The sequence below is a fragment of the Podarcis tiliguerta genome (assembly GCF_965153285.1).
Source record: "Podarcis tiliguerta genome assembly, chromosome: 1".
NCBI lineage: Eukaryota > Metazoa > Chordata > Lepidosauria > Squamata > Lacertidae > Podarcis > Podarcis tiliguerta.
The window spans coordinates 59029199-59055740 of NC_139534.1; the positions used below are offsets into that span (position 1 = coordinate 59029199).

Sequence of the window (26542 nt, forward strand, 5' to 3'; positions counted from 1 at the left end):
AACCTTCACATGCCCTCCAGGGCCTCATTTATTGAGTGGGTACAAAAATAAAATCATATAAAGATGCAGAAGCACCTCAGCGAAGAACAGTCACGATTAGGAAACAGCACAGCCATGAACATGGCTTAGTACACACATTTTAAACAAGCAGGGAGCTCACTGAAATAAGATGCCTGTTCTGCTAACATTGCCCCTGACAGGGAGCATTAGGAATGCCTCATGGCTCTAAAGAGCTTTCCGTCCAGACACTTCAGAACTCATAACCTGCAACAAGCATCGCTCCTAAGGTTGCATCTCAAGCCAGCAGCGTCTCCCGCAGCTGGTTCAGTGCTGTAGCTGGAAGCAGAAAAAAGGAAACGTACCGTATGGAAGGGGTCGCCACCTAGGCCAAGGGGGGGGGGTTTGCACCTGTTACTCTTTAGGGTTCTGCCACCTGCACCAATGCTGCCAGTCCTCTGTAACCCATCTGGACTGGCAGCAGTCAACACAGTGCCTTGCAGGCAGAGACAGCCCCTTTTTGCTCTTTGTTATGCAGGGATAGGCAGGGTATTAACAGAACTTGAGGAACAGGAGCCTAGGAAGCACCACAGTCCTCAGAGGAGGGCTGCCTGCAGCATTAGCCCCTCTTTGCAACGGCAAAACAAAACTGGCACAACAGAAGCAAAAACTGAGAAATAATATGTCAGTGGCAACCTGATGGTTAAAAAAAATACTTTTAGAAGTAGAATACATGGCATTTCTCCTACATTGCACCAAAGGTTATTTGGAAGCACTTTCAGTTGGTCTTATAGGCAGAACAGGGAACTGAAAGACAAGCCACCCATGGCTTTCGACCTCCCACAAGAAGTAGATGTATATATTGAATGCCTGGCTTTGGATTGCTATTGCTTTCACATCTCTGAGTCTGCATACATCCCATTGATGAGGTAGTCCACTTGGGTGTAGTCTTTCTTCCTGTAGCTCTCATAGGCCTGTATCACAAACAATACTACAATTGTTACAAAAAACAGGACTCCAAACAGAAGCACTGCTAAGAGCAAACTAACATCTACTGGACGATAGCTACCCTCACTACCTGTGTCCTGCTGATCTTGGCCTTGGTTTACGGTTACTGATTTGGGCGGTGCCACTGGACTTTTCGTTGCAAACACTGACAAGGGATTTGTATAAGTTGTGACAAGCACTGGTTGACTCGTAGCACTCGCAGGTTGCTCTGCAGCGGTGGTGGTTTCAGCACCCTTTGCAATCACACGAGGCGTTACCCTATCTGGAGTTGTCTTTACAATTGTGAGTTCAGCTGACTTTGTTGCTACTGTGGTTGGTCTCTTGGTTGTTTGAGATATGCCAGTGGCTGTTGAAGTTGGTAGATTCTGGGTGGCTGAAGCTAGTGGGTTCTGGGTGGTTGAAGCTAGTGAACTCTGGATGGCTGATGCTGGTGGATTTGGGGTGGCTGCAATTGAAGATGAGTTTACTGGGCTTCTTGAGCTGTTTCCAACACTGCTAGAGTTCACTGGTACAAGAGTGCCGGTTGCCATACCTGTTTTGTGGGTTGTGGGAAACACTGAATTGTTTGCTGCTGTGGCAAAAGTAGTAGGAATAGTCCTGGGAGTTTCCGTTGTTTTAGCAACTCCCAAAGTTAACTTACTGGTCTGCGCCCCTTTTGAACTTGATGTACTGTTAATAGTAATAGCACTTTCAGTTAAATGGAAAGGTGTGGGAGGCAACGATGGTTTCTGAGGGGGAGTGCTGGGGCCAGAAGTCACATTTGGGATGCCAAGAGTTGTATTACCATGAGTTGTGGTTACGTTGTTACTAGCTGTGGTTATGGCTGTTGCTCTACCTTGGGAGATGGCAGCGATCGTGGAAGTGGCGGTGGTAGTTGTGCTGACCGCAGTACCTTCTGCTACCTTCCTCTCTGGAGCTTTTGGCAAAAGAGGCACTTTTGTTTCTGTCTCAGCAAGTCTTGTTTTATTCAGCAGCTCCTGCTCTTCAGCAGACTTTCCTGTGTTGTTTGTTTGAAGGGCTCCTTCATGATCTCTCCTTTTACGGATCACAAATTCTGGCCAAAAACAAAACAAAACAAAAGACCAGAGACACAATCAGGATTGGGCTGCAGATAAAGAGTAGATCAAATGGCAGTCAATAAAAGAGTCCCAGGAATTGTACTTTTGTGGTGCCACCTCCATTTACAGTGAAGGAGAGCTATAGAATCTACCAGCTGTAATACATCATTGATTTCCATCTATAGAATTGCATAGATTGACACATATAATACGCACCCCAAATACAACTTGCAGTAAGAGAGCAGATATTGCTTTAAATAATTGGTTGCATAGATCTTTTAGACTAGTTATGACAGAAGCGAACATCTTCAGTAGCATAGCTTCATTACCACCAGTTAGCTTTATATATATGCTGCTTATACTCCGATATAACCATTCTCCATCCCCGTATGATTAACAAAACATTTTTAAAGCAGCTGCCATATTGCAAAGACTGAACAAAGGCTGAAGGACTGGTTCCACTGACTGACTCCCATACAAGTCAAGGGATCTTTAACCCCCCCCCTTCAGAGGGGACAGTAACAAAGACTTCGTTGGAGACCCACCTGATACACCTCATGTCTTGTCTGCTCAAGGGAGTGGCTGAGGCACACAAGATGTACATATATAAAAAAGAGAGCCTTGTCTTTCACACAAGGGAAGAAGACTTTTTAGAAATCACTTAGCCTTAGCCTGTGCCACAAGAGAAAGTTGGCGGAGGTGTACAGCTGAATGTCTCCAAGGAAGTGATTGAGCTCCTGGGGCACCAGTTGTTTATCCTTCTGTCACTCAAGCACAAAACACATCTTAGAAGTCCTTTCTGGATTCAAACTCAGCTAAATATCAGAGAGAAAATAAAGAAATGTATTTCTTGTCACAACTATTCGCTCTTGGCTGCAAGAACCTGTTCAACATAACATGGCAGCTAAGTTCCTGAGAAGTATTTAAAGGCCAGAAACAAGCATGAAAAGCTGTCCTTTCAAAAATGCATGTACAGCAGAACTTTCTCACACCCTTTACAAGACTGATTCCCCAGTTCCTAACATGCTTCGTTTTGTTATGGTGTCACTTGCAATTAGAGCAGAAGACTCTGCTGTTGCAAAATCCAGTGTTAGCTACGGATGCTAAAACCACTCCAATTACACACAGAGCCTCCAGTTTCTGGCTTGAAAACCAACAGGAAAGAATGCCAATATTACCTCCTTTCCTCAGGAAACAAGGGTGCAAGGATAAACAGAAAGAGCACCCAGAAAAGGAATGGTAGAGGCACTTTTAAAAGGGGGACAATCTAAATCAAGTTGTTTCAGAACCGCACAATTTCATTTCTGAGCCTTGTGTCAGGCAGGATTGTCAGACAGGGTTTTGGTGGGACCTTGGACAAAGTACTGACAGTGCCAGCTCCCACTTCCCTCCCCTCTCACAGGAGGATTGCTTCATGATCCTCAATTCCTGCTGGCCTCCCAAGCATCAGAAGGCAGGCGGACCCTTCAGTCACCCACAGGCCTTTGATGGTGCAGACCATGGTGTCATGATCCCACCCTCTGCCACTCCCCAGGAAATAATCAGATTCATAGTTAACTGAGCTAACTTTCTCTAGGATTCATGAGTTGGTCATGAGTTGGAGAGCCAGTGTGGTGCAGTGGTTAAGAGCAGTGGACTCATAATCTGGTGAACCGGGTTCGCTTCCCCGCTCCTCCACATGCAGCTGCTGGGTGACCTTGGGCTAGTCACACTTCTGTGAAGTCTCTCAGCCCCACTCACCTCACAGAGTGTTTGTTGTGGGGGAGGAAGGGAAAGGAGATTGTTAGCCACTTTGAGACTCCTTCGGGTAGTGATAAAGCGGGATATCAAATTCAAACTCTTCTTGGTTAGACCCTGGAAGGGATTCACCTAACCATCCCTGCCAGTGGAAGCCCTGAACAAGGACCTCTCTCCTCTCCTCTGCACACTGAAAATGGATTGGGAGACACCCCCCACCAAAAAAAGAAAAACAATGTGCAGGGGGAGGAGGGGGAGGAATCATTACACCTGGTAGACTGAAATGCTTCCACAGATGGGAAGATTGAAAGAGCGTGGCATTCCTAGGGTGGGTTGGGGAGCCTTTTCTAACTTGGAATCCAGATTATGGAATATTTCCCTCAGAGTATTTTCTTCATTGCCCACTGTTATGCTGAAAACTGTATTCTTTTGGAAGGGTTTTCCCCCCTTTAGTTAATTCTCTGCCTGGCTTTTTTTATCCTTCTGATTCTGCAGTTTTTAATTGTTGCCAGTTTTTTTATATTATACTTTATATTGTTACATTAGACTCCTTTGTCTTAAGACACCTTGAATATTCTACCTAGAAAGGTGGGGTATATGTTTTTAATATAAATAATCAGTCTCACAAAATAGCTTATAATCACATCAAAAGAATCTTTACCTCTCAAATGAAACTTGTGAAAAATCTGATAGAGCCCCCTTTAAATACTGTAAACATCTGGATGGTGAGGTAAGATAATGTTGCCTTTAGTAATAGCAATAGCTGCTGCTGCAGCAGGTTTTTTTAATCATGAGCAGTTCCATTGAATCCAAATTACCTCCCATTAGCTCTTTAACATCCTGTGTGCTGGCATTCTGACATGCACTCAGCTGAGGACAGCGCAAGAGGACACAGCGGCTCTGATACAGCACTGACCAGCAGTAGAGATTACCTAGAATATCACACAGGAAAGGAAGATCATCACTCTCACTGGTATAAAATGAATCACATTTTATCCTATTTGCAGAGTTTTAGTATGGTAACATTTTTACTTATTTTATTTCATAAAATGCACATACAGCTTGATTGAAGAACAAAACCTCAAAGTGGTTTACTAAAAAAAGGCAAAACAATAAAATCATTACCCAAATTTTACAACTGTGATTTAAAACATACAGAGAATGAAAACTGCAATAAAATAGACTAAAACAAATTAAAACTCCTACAAAGCTCTAATCATCTGTGAAATGAACAGCACAAATACTAGACTGCAACAATTTGTCAACAATATTATACTGCTTCCCTGAAAAAATGAGTAAACAAGGACAATAATGTCACAGATAAGGGCTAGTGTGCAAGTAATGAGTGAGGATTCAAAGGGGTCCAGTTGCAAGAAGAGTTTTGCTGTAAACAGTGTTAGTGGGACAGAAAGCTTACAACATGGGTAGGCAAACTAAGGCCTGGGGGCCAGATCCGGCCCAACTGCCTTCTACATCCGGTCCGGGAATCAGCGTGTTTTTACAAGAGTAGAATGTGTGCTTTTATTTAAAATGCATCTCTGGGTTATTTGTGGGGCATAGGAATTTGTTCATATTTTTTTCCAAAATATAGTCTGGTCCCCCACAAGGTCTGAGGAACAGTGGACTGGCCCCCTGCTGAAAAGGTTTGCTGACCCCTGGCTTACAAGCTCCAGGCAAGTCCCTTCAGATAAAAAGTAGAAGCAAGATACAAGGAGAAGGCAGCTACAAAGACCTGCATTTCAGCCATGAGGGAGGGGACCAAAGCTAAGCCACACAGCATGTGCTTTGAATGCAGAATGTTGTTGGGGCCGACCTTTGAACTGTCAGTTAAGAAAACCTCCAGCAAGAAAACTAGGAAAAGACCCACATCTGAGGACTTGGGAGAACCTCCCTGCCAAATGAAGTAGACAATGCTGGACTGGAACTTGTGTCTTACGATAACTGGGCACATTTTACTTAGAGAAGATTGGTGGTAGGGGCATGATGAGCAGCTTCGGGGTGGGCGGAAGAAGACACAAGAGAGCAAACCCAACCACTTCCTAACTTATAGCAGCATCCATAAAAACTAGGTAATGTGAAAAGTTGCTTTGGGAAACTGAAGTCCTCTTCCCTTAAGGCTTTTAAATAAGGAAACTGATGAGGATCTGTCAGGGATGATTTAAACCTAGAATGAGGTGGGGTGGGCAAAGCTGTGACCCTCCAGATGTTGTCAGGCTCCAATTCACCACAGCCCCAGACAGCTTGGACAATTGTCAGGGATGTAGTCCAGCAACATCTGGGGGGAATAATTTAGAGTCACCCCGAGTCTAGAATCTCCTAAAGTTCCGAGGGGTTTGATTAAGTCACCCGTGAAGCTCATGTCAAACTGGATTGCAAATCCATTCCGAGGACCTCTGGGGCATTCAGGTAACAGGGCAACAAGGACACAGAAGAATGTGAAACTTCGTCAAATACAGAGACATCTGGCTGAAGGGTATGTTAAGTAATCTAACACAATTTCCTTGCTAGCGTTACACACAAAGGCTCTTCTATGCTTTCTGCATTGTAAAATTGTAAAAAAGAAATAGAGAAAAGGCAGTCCCTGGAAAACGGAGGCTGTTTTCAATTTGACTAAGGTTGTGAAGTCATTTAGCTACTGCATATGTAGCAGCCATAATCAGAGATGCTGTGAAAGACCTAAGCAGACGCCTACTGCCCCAAAGGAAAAGATTCATGGTCAGGTGAGGTAATCTTACCTGATGCTGTTGGGCCTTTACAAGCTTGCTTGCAATGCTTTTCACTGCTGAGCAGATGTACATGTGTTACCTGGACCCCCCTCTCCTTCAAGATGGAGCTGCCATTTTCAGACACACATAAGGAGATCAACAGAAAAGACCCAACAGCTGCCCACATCTTGAAGGCCTGCCTTGGAAGGAAACGAAACTTCTCTGGATAGTACCTCCAGATTTAAAAGCTGCTGTCGGGTCTTAAGTAGCACATCTGCAAAAGAAAAGAAAAAACACCACAAACTTACACTTTCCAGTCATTTCCAAAACATTTCCAGGCCTTCACCCAGCTGCCTGCAAAAGCCCTCTCTTTCTATGGGTCCCGCTACACACTGGGGTGCTATACACATTGAGAAGACAAAAGGCCACAGGTGACTTCAACAATGGTAGTTTTCTCGAGTTTGGAACACTCCTCTTTACTTTCCTAGCACACTTAACAGAATGGCATATGACTTGGGCTGATGGGAGCAGTGATTCAAAACATCTGGAGGGCGCCAGACGAAGCGACAGAATGGTCTGCAAACACGTGACAGGAGTCAGCTATTGAGACCAAGGTATACAGGCCAAAGCGGAGCCTGGATTAAATTTATTAATGAACCATTGAAGTTCACAGTTGTGGGACCAATGAATAACTACTTAAGATTAGACTGACCCCTAAAGAAAAATTCTTAGAAATATTAACAGCTACAAGCAGTATTATTAACATAACCACCACGTAACGCAATCTACTACTACCTCTCTCTACTCTTGCTCAGCCACCTCCACAGTTGATGGCCCATGGAAGGCCAAGTGTCCCCACAAAAGAAAAAGCTGCCTGAGCACCTCATTGCAAGTACAGTGGTACCTCAGGTTAAGTACTTAATTCGTTCTGGAAGTCTGTTCTTAACCTGATACTGTTCTTAGCCTGAAGCCCCACTTTAGCTAATGGGGCCTCCTGCTGCCACTGCACGATTTCTGTTCTCATCCTGAAGCAAAGTTCTTAACCCGTGTTAGCAGAGTCTGTAACCTGAAGCGTATGTTACCTGAAGCGTATGTAACCTGAGGTACCACTGTATTTTCATTTTGCTCATCTGGAAATCTACACTTGGAACATAAATAAGGCCTAAGAGATCTTTTGCTTCCTTGGCTAAAATACTGCAGAATGAATTTTGCTGCTGGTCAGGGAGCAGAATTATACCACCACGGGAAAGGTCACCTCCTTAACACCTGGGAAACATGCACTGTATTAAATATCTTTTTATCAGAAAGCATTTTTTCACTCCATTTCCCATAATTCTGATAGTTTATGTCTCTCTTTGGGGTTGATTGCACTGCTTCCATAAAGTTTTAAGGTTGTTTTTCCCCTAAAACAAAACCTTTAAAATATTTAAAATTCAGATGCCCAGAAAGATGTCAATCATATAATGAAGGATTAAAATATTCTGCATAGGTGATATATTCCATTTGGAAGCTGTATTCATATCATACCTTCCTTTAACCTCATCACAAGACAGAGGCAGGATTGTATTTTGTTCCCATGTGTGAGACAGGTAGCCCACTCACTATAGGTGTGACTTATGAAATCTCCTCCTCTATATATGATTGTTTTACATGCTTTTAGATGGTTACAATCATTTTAAATTTCTTTGGATGTTTTAAATTGTTTTATGTAGTTATTTTATTTTTAATTCTCACTTTTGTGTTTGCTGTCCTGGACTCCTTTGGAAGTAAGGGCGGGAAGCAAATTTAATAAAACAATAATAACATAGGACAGGCTTGCCACCCTGCCATGGTTTTAGCAACTCTTTTTATTCTTTCTTTATAGGAGAAACACTAAGATGTACTAATGTTTACGATGCAAGAAGGGCCTACTTGCTCTGTGGCTGCATTGAGACTTTGAAAGAGACATCTGGCCTTCTTGCACTGAAGTCTCTCCAGTGTCTTAAACAGCAGAGAATAAATCACTGCATGAGACAAATCCTGAATTCAACTTCCAGGGGCTTGCAGTAGCGATATTAACCTTTTCCAGCAAAAACAAAGTGTCCTGTAGCACATTAAAGTCTAACAAATTTATATGGCAGAAGTTAGTCCACTATACCCTGGGTGTGGATGTGTAGAAAGGGTGGTGGGGAGATTATGTTTCTGAACAGAAGCACAGTGTTCAGGCTTGAATATCAATCTACAAAATGTTTCAGCCTTAAAGAGTAATAGAACAAGTCTTTGCAGACTTAATGAGGGTAGACATTTCCCATTACAGTGGTACCTCGGGTTACATATGCTTCAGGTTACATACGCTTCAGGTTACATACTCCGCTAACCCAGAAGTAGTGCTTCAGGTTAAGAACTTTGCTTCAGGATGAGAACAGAAATCAGGCTCCGGCGGAGCAGCAGCAGCAGCAGGAGGCCCCATTAGCTAAAGTGGTGCTTCAGGTTAAGAACAGTTTCAGGTTAAGAACAGACCTCCGGAACGAATTAAGTACTTAACCTGAGGTACCACTGTACGGCCTCTTTTGTGGAAGCAGCGATATAAAAACTAGCAAGCGATCTGACTGCTGGACACAGTTAAATTGACAGCTTAGTTTTACATTAGGCTCAACACCAGGCCTCCACTTGGAAACAAGGGTTTACAGTGTGCATGGGCATTATATCCTCTGATCTTCTATTTGAAGATTTTGCTGTGAACCACTAAAATTTGAGAAGGCTGTGGAAGGAGACATGCACCCTAACTTGGCCTACAGTTCCGTGGGTATTCTGACTGGAAGCTGGCCTTTAGCAATACAGGAAGCTGCTTATACTGAGTTCAGCTAACTCAGAACTATCTAAACTGATTGGCAAAGGCTCTCCAGGCTTTTCAGGCAGGGGATTTTGCGCAGCCATACCTGAAAATGCCAGGGAGTGAGCCTGGGACCTTTTGTATAAAAAGGATGCGCTTTTTAAAATTTCATAACATGCCAGTATTCCAGAAAACGAACAACGCCTCCCCCATCAGCATTTGGCTCAATTTGGTTGATCCAAATTTAAATTTAAACATAAATTATGTTCACTTTGAACCTCCCTCCTATGTCCATCAATAAACCATTGTTTCATTGGTAACATAAGCGGAATAATGACTACTACTCATACTTAATCTAAGCACAACCACAAGGGCTCCTGATTGGGTCTTTAGCTATGTGATGTTTAATGTTCTCACTTATTTCTGTTCTATCCTGCTTCTCCTTTGTTTTTGTTCAAATCAATTCACGAACCAAGAACCTATACATTGACCACTTATGTTGCAGATATTACTGAAAATTAATTATGCTAGTTTTGTGATATACAAATGGCATGAGATAACTTGGTCTATTTATTTGTATCCTACGATCCTTGTTCCTAAAACCCCAAAACAAATTGTTATTATTTTTTAAAGCAGCATGTGATCTTCCACTGGGCTGCATGCCCCTTCCCCCTCAGGACCAAGAGAATTCCATCTTGCAATCTGACAACTTTTCCATTTATTGTTGCACGATAAAGTCAATGTGCACTAATAGTTCGGGAACAAAACATAGCTTTTAGAAGGCTGTATTTAATTTTGTGCTCCATTATGCCATTAGTTTTATGCTCACTTTTCAAGGTATTTATAGAGTTGACAACCTTTGTTCTTTTTCTGAATGTTTAACTAGGTCGACATTTCTAAAATAAAAATCACCAAAGTAAGTGAAATCCAGAGCTGTGATATTAAGTAGAACTCACAATCAGTGCTTTTTTCCCCCCTAGAGAAAAAGGTGCCGGAATGTACCTCCCTTGGAAAGTCCCACCCTAGAACCCAAAGAGGCGAAGGAAGCCTTCTGTGCCTCAGCTGAGCAGCTTAACAAGCACCCAAACTAATGGTGCATTTTCACATGCATAACTGACCTACTCCTATAATTGTGTCATCAACATTCCGCTGGTTCAGTGAGTAGCTTCTATAAAGGTAAGGCACCCATGATCCATTTTCAAATACAGAAATGATCTACTCCTACAGGATGTGCAAAAACAATCAGGACTTCACGTTGAGCAACAAGCAGAATCAATATTTGCATTGGGAGATGGGATGTCAAGCAGCGCTGAAAGAAAAGTCAGAGGAGTGCATAGGAATTTGGCTCAACACTGCAGAATCTATTAGCGACACATAACATTTCAAACGTCTGTGCGGAGCGCAGTGTATTTACACGTTCATAGCCAAAGTTATACTGGATGTGGGAGAGCATTTCAAAAGATCTAATTCTTGCACACCATAAATAGCCCTGAACAGCTTTACAGCATGCCTTTAACTAAGCAGTAATCTTTCGGTCATATAACTCAGGCCCAACAATACTACAGAACATCTGCCCTTGCTGCCGGTGGATTATTTCCAAAAATGCAACATCTGCCTTTTTGGATCAAACTGTGCATGTACTGGGGAAGGGCTTGGCTGGTGCTTACATAATGTTCAATAACAAAATCTATAAGGAAATGCTATAGGACAGAGAGGACAATGAATGCAACTAACCTGCACATTGTTGTTATCTACGTAATAGCAGGGGGAAGTGGTTTTATCCTGCCCCTGCCATGGTCCTGACAAAAATTGCTCCCCCAGCTGCTATTTGCATCAGGAGGGAAGCCTTCTTTGGCATCCCATGCACAGCATAAGATAAGCCCTGCTCAATTGGGCCAAAGGCCCATTGAGCCTAGCACCCTGATCTCATAGTGGCCAACCAGATGTCCTTGGGAAGCTCACAAGCAAGACATGAGCAGAACAGCACTCTTCCCATTTGTGACCCCCATCAATGTGTATTCAGAGGCAGACTGACTCACAACATTGGAGGTAGTACACAGCTGCCACGATTAGTAACTATCAATGGCCTTCCCCTCCATGACTTTGTCAGATCCTCTTACAAAGCTCTGTCAGTAGCCATCACTACATCATGGAGCAGCAAACTGGTGCCTCAGGTTTTCTGAACATCTTTTCCTATGAAATGCTTGCCGGCTTTGTTGCTCAAGGCACAGGAAACCATGTACTCTGTTAGCACAATGCCCCTTACTTTAGTGCACAATGGCCTGGAGTGTGTAGGCTGATCTGCACTGGGTTTGGAGTACAAGAATTTAGCTAGAAGGTCTTCTGGCCGCTTCCCACTCTGGTTATAAGCCATTGCCAGCTAACATGATGTCCTGCTTCCCAGGAGGTGGCAAACTAAGAAAGGTCGCTGGGAGAAGTTAACTCTGCTTTCAAGTCTCAATTTAAAAATCTAAGGGTGCATGTGACAAATGCCTAAATGGATTCCAATACTACTAGATCACATATCCTTTGATTTGGTAGGTCAGGTCATATAACTTGGGAGAGCCTTCCTGAAGTCAGAGTTTAAAAAATGTCAAAATCTTATCTCAGATATAGCAACCACTCTCCTTCCCCCTTCAAAATAAACGTTCAGAAGTTAAATTCACCCTAGTTATAATAATAATAATAATAATAATAATAATAATAATAATAATAATAATAATATTGTTTATACCCCAGCCACTCTGGCAGCTTCGAGTTAAACAAAATAATAATAAAACGTCTGACATTTTATTATATATTGTAGTCAATGAACTGGTGTTCCTTTAGCAATATTTTTATTCCTCAGGCTTTTTTTAATTAGTTATTGTTTTTGATGCAAACGAACTAAAACAGCTACCCTCTTGCTGATTTTCTCCACTATTGAAGAGACTGGCATGTGTCAGGAAACAACTCACATGGATGCTGTGTGACATCTGGCTCTCCCAGCTGCCTTTTCAAGTTTTTCTCAACTGAGATGGTTCAACTGGTTTCCCTGGCTTCATTCCCTAGTTCATTCACCTTAGAACTTCTCTAAAGTGATCTCTCTTAGCAATGAAAGAGGAACTTTCTGGACACCACTAGAGTTTTTTCTAGGCACTGTTTCCCTAGATGGAAACAAGTAAAAAATAAGTAGACGGTAATTTGCACAGGAGAACAGCATCCCACAAATTTGCATCATGGTTGTTGTTGTTTTGGCCTTATTTTCCCTAATACTGTGCCATACCAGCCTTTTTATCCTGTAACAGCATTAGTCACTCACTCAATAATTCAAATCCTGTTCCTCCCAAACCCACTGCATTCCTGCATTTCCCGGCTGCTGTTCCATTTTGTAGCTTTATTTTTTTGCAGCTTCCCTTGCAAATGTAGCACAAGCCTTGAGGTAATGAACTGATTAAGGAAGGCAATTGTCTTGTCAGATGCAAGGAGACTGGAGCTGTAACTCCACTTCCTTGCAATACCTGCCCCCACTGCCATTACAACAGAACAGGTCTTGCCTTGGTGTAGTATCTTTTTAGAAGACAACCCAGTCAACTTGACTGCAGGATAGTGAGGAACCACGGTGCAATTCACATTCAAATATACGCTGCTTGTGTTATTTTATGCAACATACTATGGTATATTGTCAACAGAATTTTAGATACAACGTGTTTTTCAAAAATAGGTTTCACATACCTAGCTCCTCTAAATTGCTACTTTATCGATGGATATTCTCTCGCAAGGAGTGGTACACACTTGAACATTCCCGTGGGTCGTGCTGGACCATTTAATGGTTTTCCACCTGTTGTAGCAATTGTGCTGTGCTAGATGCTGTATGATATTTAATAGTATTTTTTCAGAAACACACCATGAACCACCTGAATGAAACTAACAGACCACCAGGTCCACAGACAAGAGTTTGGCAACCCCTGGCCTAGAACATACCTCAGAAAGGCCCTCTGCAATGCACTCCATGTTTTGGACAGATATTCCACAGCAGATGAAAAGGTAATCTGAGAAACACTCATAATGCTGCCAATTATGTCTGGGAAGGAGAACTATAGAAAGTCACATTGATAATGCAACCCAGATGCACAACTGACAGCCTCCATAAGAACAAAGCACTCAACCTTCACAAAACAATGCAAATATCACCACCAGAATAAAACCTTGGTTATATATATGAGGCCTATGGAAACCTCACACATGTTAATAGAGAGGGTGCATGTAAGGTTTTGCAAATGTCAAGCTTAACATTGTTCAAAGCAATGTTCTCTCTTGCTCCTTCCTTCCCCACTCTCCCAGGACACACACACACACACACACACAGCTTTGTTCCCCCCAAACACTCTAGTAGCTGCTATGGTAGACTGCACTGCTCTTTGAAGGCTTCCGTATGAAAAATTACAAGGCTGAAGTTCCATTTATGAAATGTCACTTCATTTGGAATATCTGAAACAATCCAATTTAATATAAAGAAAAATGAACTGCCAAACCCCACGTATAAAGTCAGGATTGGACAATAAATCTGTCAATGTAAACGCCTCCAAGGAATAGAAACCTGCCTGGAAACTGGGCTGTTGCCTTCCAGGGCCTAATCAGGAGTGAAAGGCACAAGTGAAATTGTAAATGCACAGCCTCCATGCCAGGACGAGAAGCTCTTTGCTTTTCACACACTGTTGCAGATTAGGAGAACTTTTAAAAGCTCCAACTCAAAGCTCAGTTCCCCAGTGGCCTCTGGGTGAAGACTGCATTCAAACAAGCAAGAAGAAGAAACAACACAGAGGGAAAAGTACTACAAATCAGGGTGGATTTAAATCACGATTTAAATCACTAGTCAGTAAGACTTGATTTAAATCATTTTTTACAGAAAGACTGATTCTTGCTGGTATATAAGGTTTCGTTTTTGGAATAATAAATTTTCAGCGTAGTTTTTACAGTTATATCAAAAATTACTGATTTGGTTATACTGTTAGAAATACAAAGATAATTATGAAATTATTGTGGATGCAAAAGGGTACTTGGCAGCCAAAAGAGCAATTAGCCATTTATGAAAAATTTCCCTAAAACCCTGCCATTGTAGTCTTAGAGCCTGCTCAGTAACCACTCCTACAGGAGGGCCACTTTAAGAAGGAATGGGGTGGACTAATCCATTCCTCATCATTCAAAGCTTCCGTTTCAGCAGACACCAGTACCACTACCCTGCCTGTCAAGCAGCAACTGGCAGACCAGGTAAAACCCCTCAGGAGGCCAGATTTGGCCCAGGAGTCTCCAGTTGCTGATCCCCACTTTAAAGAGACCCATCTCAGGAAGGATGCATATTGCCTCTGATGAAACTTGTGCCTTCACCCTCAAAAATAACTATATTTCCTAAGAGCCTCATGCAATGCTAGATACAACAAATCCTTTTGACAAGCGTATGAATGCAGGAGGTATTAAACGCAAGGAACAGGACCGATGAATGTTCACTCTTCTTTTAGGAAATACTTTTGTCCCTTCAAAACATTTGGCTCAGTTCTACTTCAAAGCGAGTATGAATAGGGTCAGACTGCAGAAGAACTATGCTACAAAACAGAGGGTCTAGCACAGGGGTCGGCAAGGTTTACCTCGCCTGGGCCAGTTCACTCCAGCGGAGATCCCTCTGTGGACTGGATTGCACACGTGCATGAGAGCGCACACCCACGATTTCCAGCGTCTGCGCAGACGCGATTTCAGGCACAGCAGAAGCGAGTCCCTGCGCTGTGCTGGTTTAGCGCAGTGCACAGGGACTCGCCGAGCGGGTGGCTCGGCTCGTGGGCCGCTTGTGGCCCATGGGCCTTAGGTTGCCTACCCCTGGTCTAGCACTATGTTACCGAATTTGCTACACCAAGATGTGTTTGGAACTGTTTGCAATTCTTATAGAGTTTATCCACAACACTGAATGCACCAATGTTTGTGAATGCTGACGAGATGTGCATACTCTGTTGTTTCACAATGCAGCTACATTGAAAAAGAAAACCATCATTCATGAATCAACCTAACCACTTTATTATGTATTCTACTGTGGCATAGGCTGCAAGGTGTATGCTGACATAACAGGACTCTGGTGACTGAAAAGTCATTAAGATGATGCATAAGCCCCAGTCAGCTGACACCAATCACATCCTTTCTACACTCAGATTCCTTAGGAAATGCAGAGCCTTTAGTTAAATTATTGGGGGACCCCACAAAAAATGGCCGGGGGCACATTTGGGCCACGGATTAGTTACTCTGCTTTAATATCTGCAGGCAAGAAGGAAAAGCAGCCTCCATCTGGATCCCGGCTGACGTCAGTCACCCCCTTTCTTCACTCTGCTCTTTCCCCTAGGATGGCGTCACGCTACAAACCCTGCCCTCCACCATCCTTCTGCACTGAACAATACTGCATCCCCACATTCAGCAACTGTGATCATTATTTGCGCAGTTGCCATACAATGCTAGAGTGACACTGCAATATCCTGGATATGAACTCAATGCTGATACAATGCTACAACTAGCATTAGGCCAACACTAGGGGGGTTGTGCTATATGCACAGAGCTGTTGGCACACATCAGCCCCTGTCAGCCCACTTCTCAGTAAAAATCTAAACCGCTACAAAAACCTGGCTTAGGGAGGAATTGGATGTTGCATTAGTTGATGGAACAACCCCCCCATCTCCTGCCCTTCCCACTGTTCTGGAGGTTCTTCCAAGCCTCCCCCACAAGTCAATTTGAGGGTGAGGGGGGTAAATCCATGTTGGAAGACTCGTTAGCTAAATTCCACCTTTGATGTCTAGAGCATCCCTTTAAAAATTAAACCTCAAACTGGTTCGCCATAGTAAAGCTTTTCATATTCGTCTTGCAAGTGCCAGTTCTCTCATTAATGAAACTCCCAGCTGCCGTGTACTAAACAGAAAAGTGCACTCCATGTTCAGACTCCGGCAGTGCATCAGTCTGATCGACGAGCAACTGTGTGCATCTTAAGCTACGTGCTTTCTCTGTTAAACCTGACAGCCTTGGGTAAATCAAAATTGCTGTCTGCAACCACTATCTCGCCTTGCTTCTTGCTCAATGAACATATTTCCATTAGCCTCAAGTACTGTAACAACCTTAAGTGGCTATTTTGTATACTGTCAGGGACAGCAACATATACAACAGAGATGCACACCTTGCACTTCTAAAAATATGGAATCTTGATACAATTACAGGGGTGGAGGAGGGGAAAAGAAAAATACTGAGCATGGCTACAGATGCATTGCATTCTTACGCCTGTGCAATGGAACGTTAAAGAGAAGTTTGCAGTATTTGAATTATTAGAACTAACGTGCACACAAACTCTGAAGCCAGGGGATGCATATTCAGTTGTAAAGGAATGCGACCAGATGAGAACTTTGGCTGTGCACTTTGAACGCGGGCTCCTGCATCTTTGCGATGCAGCCTGTTTACATAGATCAAGAGTCATTTGTTGACTGTGGACTTTCCCCGCCCCACACACCCTATAATCACAAAAGAAAATCGCTGATGTAGTGTTCCAACTCATCCCATCTTCCTTCCATGTCACCACTAACATTCCTGTAGCCAGTTCAGACTGCTGCATGCTGAAGTTCGACGGCTTCATGAAATCACTTCATGGGTCCCCACACGTTCACTTCCTCGTGGCAATGGTGCAAACTACATGCACCAACAAGCAGTCAATATCCCTGGCAGACACGGGTGGGGAAACTGGCAACTATCAAGAGTACAAGGGCAGTTTTCTTGCCAGTTACCAGCAGCGGTGAAAGACAACCATCCCTACTACATAGCACCTGTAAGGTACTAGGTGTCTTGAACTGGGGATTCTGGCAGGACACTGGAGGCAGAACATAGCCATCCTGGCTTGTGGCTATTGATAAGTCTTATTTACCATGAATTTGTCCAGCCTCCTTTTGAAGTTGGGGGTCATCACTATAGCCTGCAGGGGTGAATTTTATAGCTTAACTATGTGTTTTGTGAAGCAGTACTCCTTTTGTTTGAATTATTAGAACTAATGTGCACGCGGGACGCGGGTGGCGCTGTGGGTAAAAGCCTCAGCGCCTAGGGCTTGCCGATCGAAAGGTCAGCAGTTCGAATCCCTGCGGCGGGGTGCGCTCCCGTTGTTCGGTCCCAGCGCCTGCCAACCTAGCAGTTCGAAAGTACTCTGAGTGCAAGTAGATAAATAGGGACCGCTTACTAGCGGGAAGATAAATGGTGTTTCCGTGTGCAGCTCTGGCTCGCCAGAGCAGCGATGTCACGCTGGCCACATGACCCAGAAGTGTCTCCGGACAGCGCTGGCCCCCGGCCTATAGAGTGAGATGGGCACACAACCCTAGAGTCTGTCAAGACTGGCCCGTACAGGCAGCGGTACCTTTACCTTTACTCCTTTTGTTTAACCTGAATTATCCAAGGGAACTGAATGCTGGAAAGTCTAGGGTTCTAGTATTTATGAGGGAGAGAAAAAGTTCTCTTTCTCCACACCATGCATAATCTCAAATACCTCTATCATGTCTCCCTCCCCTTATTCTTCCCTTTTCCTAAACTAAAAAGCCTCACATGCTGTAACCTTTTCTAGTTGCTCCAGCCCCTTGTTCATTATACCAGCACACTCAGAGATGGCACCTTGTTGAATCTGCATTCTGTAGCAAACCCACAAATATGTAAAATGATCTCCCTAATGTAGGTTCTCTACCCCACTTCATGCTGTTCCGAGTTAATACTCATGCTCAAGCAAAGTATCCTTTTTGCCTCTCTAAACAAGCCAGAATTCCCTCATACAAGATCTCTAAGAGTCTAAGGGATCACATAGTAGAGTTTTCCCGTTGAAGGACTGTCTTCCTGTGTACGCTTTTCCATATATTTTTATCTGATCTCCCAGAACCTGATACAGGCAGGTACCAAACCCCTTTCCCCCACAAAAACTTACCCCATCAGCACTTGCAAAAGACATTCCCAATAGCAGATGGAGCTATTTGGTCCTGCAACAGTAGGGGTGGGGGGTAGGGAAAGGGAAAGGGAAAGAGAGAGAATATACCGTAAATCAGCCCTTTCTGGAGTCTTTCAAGACAGAATAAAAAAGGTGGGAATAATTTGATAGGTCAGCTGACACACTTTAAAAAAAATTACAAATTGTGTTGTACTTATAATAGGCGCCTGATAATCAGAAACTGCCTTAAAAAGGCATGCACGTTCTCCAGATCATTTTTATCATTAAAGGAGGAGAATACTGCTGGCACAAATACAAACACATGGAGAATGCAGCTGGCATGTCTAGACATAGGAGCACTTTAGCACTCTAAGCTGCTGAGTGCTGCAAAGCTTACGTGACTCACAGGTCTGTGTAGTTGAAACGAAATACACTTGGGGAAAGTCAATAAGCTATTGCATGTTGATGCTACATGTGTCCAACTGAAATATCAATCATTTAGCCCAAATTGCTAGGAACGCACATGGTTTTCATTTTATCTTCAGTATATGCATATGAATTAGAAGAGCTGTATTTACAGCTTGAAAATGTAACAGCCATCTATTTGTTTTGAATTTAAAATGCTAAAAGCAGAAGATTCAATACACAAATTCATTCAAAAATAACTGTTTTTGCTTTATTTAGCAGGAACAAGCCCTAATGTGATATAGTTACGTCTTTGGGAGCTTAGAGTACAACCTAAGTGTGGATACACATCTATCCAAAAGTAAGCTTTGTTGACTCAAGGGAACTTCCTGTGTGTATGTTAGATAGAGAGGTATATGCAAAAATCCTTAGATGGCAGAAAGACAGGCAAGTATGCATGGGTAAAGAGCAGCTGTAAGGGAACCTATGGCCTCCAGATATCATTGGGACTATAACTCTCATCATTCCTGGCCGTTTCCCATACTAGCTGATGGGAGCTGGAGTCCAACAACATCTGTAAGATTGCACTTCCAATCCAATTGCCTTGGACACCTTCAAGTTTTTCTGCAACCTTGCCTCGAACAACATCACAAGCTGTGCGCTTCTGAAGGTTGCTTGAGTTTCAGGGACAACTTGTCAGGTGATGGAGGGAAATGCAGTCACAAAGGGGCTGGGTCTAGATACTTGACTGCAGGCACAAGTGCCCAGGGGCTCCCATGTGCACCCGCTATGCCACTGCTTTTGAAGGTTAACACGTGGCAAGGATCAGCTGCTACACCTTGAAAACCAGCCTTCTGCTGACACCTCCAGCAGTCAGCTCCAGCCACACTAGATGGCACACTTAAGTTTGACAGCACAGCAGTCAGCTTCATCCAGGTAGCAGCAAGGACAGATATACATATCGGGGTTCCTCAACCAGCTAAGTCTTTTCTCCCATGTGCCAAGAAAGTCAGGAATCCCTTTCTTACAGCTGCTGGTGATGCTCTGTATACCAGGGGTGGGAAACCTGCGGTCCTCCAGATACTGTTGAACTCCCAACTCCCATCAGCCCATAGCTGTCAACGTTTCCCTTTTTTAAAGGGAAACTTATTCCAAATAGGATTCCTCGCAAGAAAAGGGAAAAGTTGACAGCTATGCATCAGCCCCTGCCAGCATAGCCAATGCTCAGAGACCAGGGGAAACTGTGGTACAACATCATTTGAAGGGCCAGATTTCCCACCCCTACTGTATATGGAATGCCAATAGCTGCATCTTTCCCCAGGCACCAAAACAGTCCCTTCATCCATAGCACATCAGGAAGAGCAATGCCCCACTTCCTCTACTCACCAGAGCACCTTAAGAGACATTGCCTCATTGGCTTAAAACAATCAGCAGGAAACTTGGTGTGTTTATGGCCCAAGTTACGAGGGATTATGACAAGCCTAACTTGTGGCAATATCAGGATAATCACTGAATCTTGCAGACCAAAAAAAACAAAACACAAGGCTTTTTCTGTAGAATATGAGCTCCTAGAAGCAGCTGAATATATTGACATTATATTGTTTGCCAAAGGGGTGTGCCAGACTTTGAGGCCACCACGTCTTCCTTGTCCTGTGTTCTCAGTAGCACCCCACGAAAATACCCTGCTATGCTAAAACATCTTTCCAACAGAAAGTATTAAGAAAGGGCTTCTGTTGCCTTGTAACAGTATGAAAGTTGCATCCAGCACCTCCTCTCCAACCACTGCTACCTGTTCTAATTCTAGGTGCCTGTGTTTTGCTGAATGCATCTATGCCTCAGTCGGTTGCTTTCTGGCCAAGCTGGTTGTGGTGGAGCATTCGCGGCCTACCTTGGTGTTTCTTGTAGGATGAAAATAGATAATACAGTGGTACCTCGGGATGCAAATGGGATCCATTCTGGAGCCCCGTTCGCATCCTGAATAGCACGAAAGACACGACTGCACGGGTTGCGTTTTGCTGCTTCCGCGCATGACGTCATTTTGACTCTCTGCGCATGCGCAAGCGGCAAAACCCGGAAGTAACACGCTCCGTTACTTCCAGGTCATCACGGAATGCAACCCGAAAATACTTATCCTGAAGCGTATTTATCCCAAAGTATGACTGTAATTCTCTCTTGTTCTCTTAGTTATGCAAATATATACCCTAGCAGCACACAGCCAAGGCCCTATGATTAGGCAGAGTTCATCATCCACCTGAGGAAGCAGAAGCTGTGGATGGGGTCAAAGTGTTGGGGAAGACAGAGCTGTGTACCACATGTCCCCAAACCAGCTTCTTGCTTTCTTATGTAGTGAAGGATAGCCTCCCTGTCTAATTCAAGTGCCAGCCCAGTTGGCTTCTGTACATGGAATGGGGAAGTGACATCTTGTCCATTGCCTCAGGCAGCAAAATGCCTTGACCCAGCCCTGTTGACTAGTAAACACACAAGAGAAAGATCTTTCTTCTCCACAAAACGATTGCTAGTAGAACCTCACACAATGGTTAGACTCAGCCTTAAAAATTATGCTTGTGACATACAGTATGACCCCACACCGCTTAAAAGCTGTTCTTAAGAGGATCACACAAACATTGTAGGGTTTTCTTTTAGAACTACTGACCCATCTTTTTCGTAATGGCTTTATTTTTCTTTGGAAATTGTCATTTAATATGTTGTAATCCGCCTGAGTGGCGTACTCGAACAGCGTGCTATAAATGTTCTAATAAATAATTAAAATGAAACATTTTTTTTCTAGCGCTACACTGTGACTTTTAGATATGAGTCTCTAAAAATCACAGTACAAAAATACCCCAGCTTCTGCAAAGCAGACTTGCGGCTGAACACCAGATGTGTGTAGGAGGATGGAGGCCATTCTGAATAGGAGTACAGGGGGAAGCTGTTTGACAGAAATTTTCTATCTTTTGCCCAATGAAGGGCTTGAACCCACAACCCTGAAATTAAGAATCTTGTGCTCTATCAACTGAACTCTTGCTAGCCACCCTTATGATTTTAGAGTGTTGTTTGTGCTGTACTTTTGTACTGTTTTATTGTTGTTAGCCACCCTGAGCCCGGCTTCGGCTGGGGAGGGCGGGATATAAATAAAATTTATTATTATTATTATTATTATTATTATTATTATACCACTGCCCAATGTTCTGTGGCTCCCACTTCATGAAAAAAGTTTTGCTTGAAGTGATAAGACTCAACCATAAAATGCAATTTAAAAGATTCTAAACACAAGGCGAGTGTGCTTGGCTTGCAAATGTACATACACACTCCAATACACACCTTAGCACTCTTATAGAAACAGGATGCAGGGAAAGGCTGTGGCTCAGTGGCAGAGCATGCTTTGTGTGTAGGTTGTAGAAGACCCTGGGTTCAATCTCTGGCATCTCCAGGTAGGGTCAGAAAAGACCCTTCTTTGCCTAAAATCCTTGTCTGGCAAGTGCAGACAATTCTGAGCTACACAGAACAATGGTCATAAGAATAAAAACAATTATCAATAAAAAAACATACATGTCACTTTCAGAGTCTTATTCTACCTTGAGAGAGAAGAGAAATACTTCTCCTATGTTGGTGTTTACCATTTTCAGGTGTGTTTTTTAAATCAGGACTTCCGCTAAAAATGTATGTGTGTATGTTTTAAGCCTGTTCTCTAATTAGAGACACCTTTTTAGTCCTATAAACAACTCAATTGATAAATCTGATTGAACAATTGAAAGGTTAAATCTTCTTCCTTTGGTACTGAAATCCCAACAGTGGGGGCAAGAGTCCTCATGGCCACTACTGTACTAAGCTTTTAAGAAACTGTGGGTGGTCCAAATATAGATGCCCCAGTATCACATCTAATTTGGCCCCCAAGCTTCACACACAGAAGTAGGAATTTGAACTTGGGTTTCCCCATGTCCAAGGCCAACACTTTAGCCATTGTGACTACATGACTAAATGAACTGCACAAAATGAAGGCAAGGTTCTCTCTCCCCCTCCCCCCAACATCCTCACCCCATAGCTAAGAGGCATATTCATGCACTGGGTGGGGGGGGGGGGAGAAGTGCATCTTCAGAAGTTGCACATTCTTCTCCCAGGCCCCACACTAGATCACAAGGAGCAAGAAATTAAAAATACACAACTAATCACAAGCAGCAACATGATTTTTCAAAGCCTGAAGGAATTTCAGAATACTTTAAAAACTTGAACTAGAGAGAGATGATTAAGCCCATTCATCTTTTGTGAAGGGAGTGCCTGTGTACACTAACAATATAGCTTTAGAGACATGCCATCTTGTGAATTGACCTTGCAAACCACAGATTTTTACATGCAGAGCAGGATACTCTCTCTCTATAAAAAAAAAATAATGCATGAGGTTTCTGGCAGTTTCAAAAGGCCAGTGACATTGTACCTGCCCTACAGGGATATGAATAGGCTAAAAAAATAATCCAACAAACATCCTTGTCCTGCAAGCTTTTGTAAAGCACATGAGAATGTATGTATTTGTGAACACCCCCCCCCCCGAGGCATGACTGGTATTAACCAATATCTTTCAGGAAGGCTTCTAATCACAATACAAAGATCTCTTGAGAAACCCTTGACCACATTGTTCAAAGTTCCTCTTAAATACAAACCATGAAGTTGGAAGGGAGCCACCTGGACCTGTGGCTTAGTCCAGCCTTCTGGCACAAGTCAGGACAATTAACATAACAACAATATACCCCTTACAGATCAACCCATGCAACTCAGCCCCAAGTTGTCCGGAACTGCAAGTGGGAAGAGCAGTGTTGCACTTAAGTCAGCTTGTGACTTAAGCACCTGCTTGGTTGACCACAGCCAGAACAGAGTGCCTAGCTGGGCCTCTGGCCTGATCCAGCAGGACTCTTATGTTCTTGAGCATCTCCTAGCAGATGCTCTGGCGGGGAAAATCTGTTCTGGGAGGGAGTCATCTCCAGATGGCACAAGACAGCCAGCCAAGCCATGTGTTAAAAGAAAGGCAAAACTAGCCCAACATACAGGCGAATGAGGGGTGAGAAACAGGGATCGTGCTCAAAGCAGTAAATCAGCTTGGAAATTTACTTGGGTGGGGAAGGGGACCAACCTAAAAAGCAGACATATGAGTCTTGCCAGCTGAAAGGCAAATAATTATTTCAGTCTTTTCTGTTACGAAGTACAGTGGTACTTCGGTTAATAACTTAATCCATTCTGGAAGTCTGTTCTTAAACCAAACAGTTCTTAAACCGATGCGCTTTCCATAATGAGGCCTCCCACCGCTGGTGCCCTTCCACTATTCAGCTTCCGAGGTAAAGTTTGTAAACTGAGACACTACTTCCAGTTTTGCAGAGTTCTTAAACCGAAGAGTTCGTAAACAGGGGTGTTCTTAAACCGAGGTACCACTATAGCTGCATGGGCAAGTATAGTCTTCAATTTGGATTCATAATGCACTTTTGCTGAGCTGGATGAACTGCTTGCAGCTTCTCTTACAAACAATATTTTCTGTGTACACAGGCAATCCTACTTTGTCATCACTCAAATACATATTGACATTCCTGGATAGAAATGCAGCCAATCACAGATGTAGCCAGCAGGAATTCCCACAATTACATCAATCCTCCAATCAGAAACTGACGCCAATTGAACCTGTGTTACATTCACCCATGTGCAAATTCCACAGATCCCCTGCCCTGATTCTATGCCATTAGATAAATTACTGTATGAACGTACAAGAACACAAAACCGATATGGTTACTGTACCTCATTAAGTTTTTCAATGGAATGCAAAATCAAAATCTATGATCATAGGACCTAAACACTGAACTCAGAATTAAAAAGGAAGTATCATCCAGACAGACTTGTGGCAAAATGCTTGCAAATTGGCCACAAAGCACTGCAATCTAGGCACTGGTTGGCAGCCCAATTATCAGTTTTGGGATACCAGTCTGCACAGCAGATTGAGTCAACTGCAGCACCTGTGCAAAAAATAATAAATGCACTGGCTCAGGCTGGCCACAGTTTATAGAATTTTGGATAAAACATCACAAGTTAGAATTCAGTGAAGTATTACTATACAAACTAGAATTCTAAATGCAATCCTATTATATCTGACCATATAATTCCACTTATATACAGTCAATTCATTTAAAGAGATACAGCATGCAATCTGTGCTATGTCTTTAAAATTCAAGTTTAAAGAGAGAACATGCCTGAAAGAAAAAGAAAATCAAGAAGATTTTCCCTGAGTGACACTTCCCTGAGTGTCATTGTATCTTCTAAATTTTCTTTAACACCCAACTTCCACTTAAATTAGGTGAAGCAGAGTAAATGTCAACAACCAAAATGTCTTTTTATCAGGCCAACCTATCACTATTCTCCTATTACTGTTATCCACAGGGAATAGAAATAAGTTGGATAAGGTAACATTTCACCTGTATAAGACAGACCTGTGATTTCAAATGCTACTTTTAGAGTTGCAGTGACACACTTTTGAGCCAGTGCAAAAATGCTCACTCAGCAGCTAGGGGCAGTCTGCAGGCCTGTCATCCTCTTCCCCCCAAATCGCATTCCTCCTTCCCCCGCCCAGGACTTTTTGAAGGAACTTATTTTCATAAAAGGCGGGGGGGGGGAGTGGGAGGAAAGATGGGCGAGAGAAGCGAAAGGAGCTGCGCTCCTGTACCCCAGAGCAGGAAAGGAAAGGCCGGCTTGCGGCTGTGCCAAACCACGCTTGAACTCCAACCCTCAGCCAGCGTAGGAATGGCATGGTACAAACTCCAAGAGCAACATCCACGCAGGAGGGAAACGGGGAGCCAGCCGAGCAAAGCTGAGTCAGGGGGCAGGTGGCACTTCGCAAGCAGAGGAGGCGCTCGCTTAAAGGACACGGGATCCCCCGCCCCACAAAAAAACCAGCAGCCCCGGCAGGGGCGAGGGCTCGCCTTTCCGGGGTTGGGCCCTCGAGCCCCCTCAAACTTGGCAAGGCACCACCAGCCTCAGTCATGCCGCCCGACCCCCCCTCCCGCCCCACCTGAGCTCCCACAGGTTGCAAAGCCGGAGAGTAGCTACGCGCCCCGCGGAAAGAACCCGAAGGAAGAAGCCGCCATTACCCTCCCCGGAGCAGCAACATCCCACCTCCGCCCTCCGGGCCCGCCTGGAAGGAGTGCGGCCGCGAAAGCTGATGGAAAGAGAGGCGGCAGCGGCAGCCCCCACCGCTGCGGGCCCGCCACATGCCTCCGCAAAGCTCCGCCCCCGGCTCCCCCTCAGCCCCGCCCGCGGGCGGGACGGCCGCGCCCACGGGCCCTATCAGCAGTGGCGCCGTCCGGCGCTAAGGCCCGCCCACCTCCCGCGGCCCCGGCCCCTCGCGTCCTCCCATCCCTGGCCCGTGCTTCTCGAGGGAGGACGTCATCAGGCAGAACCCGGAAGCCCCGGCTTCCACGGATGGACATTCTGCTCCCGCCTCCCCCCTCCTGCCAGCTCTTTCGCTGCCTCTCTATTCACCAGTCGCGTTCCCTGACGTAGAAGCGCCGCGTTTCGTAATGCAGGGGGTGTCGCTTTAGGTGTCGGTCCTTGTGGGTTCTGCCCTTGCCCGGCTGCTCAGTGTCAGCGGCTGCTTCTTCAGCTCCCGCGGAAGACGGGCGGCTGCCGCGCCTTTTGCGTGGCTTAATGTTGGGGATAAAGCGGCTTTTTGCTGTTGGGGAACGGAAAAGAGAGGAGAAGCATTTCCATGCCCAACTCTATTAAATGTTTATTTACGCAACGTTTTTTAATCCTAATCCTGAAGGATTGTGGCTTCTTTCCACGAGCACAGCGTTTAAAGTCCCATCATTCGAGCATTATGGAAAATGTACAGTGTCTA

General features: G+C 44.1%; 1 protein-coding gene and 1 long non-coding RNA gene across 4 annotated transcripts in view; both read right to left on the reverse strand.

Moving 5' to 3' along the window:
* Nucleotides 1-26007, reverse strand: LOC310671436 (uncharacterized protein C11orf24 homolog). Of its 3 annotated transcripts, XM_083427498.1 has the most exons (5): nt 25794-25932; nt 18271-18322; nt 6536-6779; nt 4619-4732; nt 1-2059 (listed from the first exon to the last, which is right to left on the reverse strand). In XM_083427498.1, exons 3-5 carry the CDS (start codon nt 6690-6692, stop codon nt 891-893), a joined length of 1440 nt encoding a protein of 479 aa, XP_083283624.1. In that variant the 5' UTR covers nt 6693-6779; nt 18271-18322; nt 25794-25932; the 3' UTR covers nt 1-890. The 3 variants fall into 3 exon arrangements, with proteins under 3 accessions (XP_083283624.1, XP_083283623.1, XP_083283625.1); XM_083427497.1 differs by lacking the exon at nt 18271-18322 and having other exon boundaries at nt 25794-26007; XM_083427499.1 differs by lacking the exon at nt 18271-18322 and having other exon boundaries at nt 25137-25903.
* The window catches only part of LOC310671445, a 53745-nt gene that overhangs the window by 2449 nt on the left and 24754 nt on the right, over nt 1-26542 (reverse strand). The window lies entirely within an intron of this gene.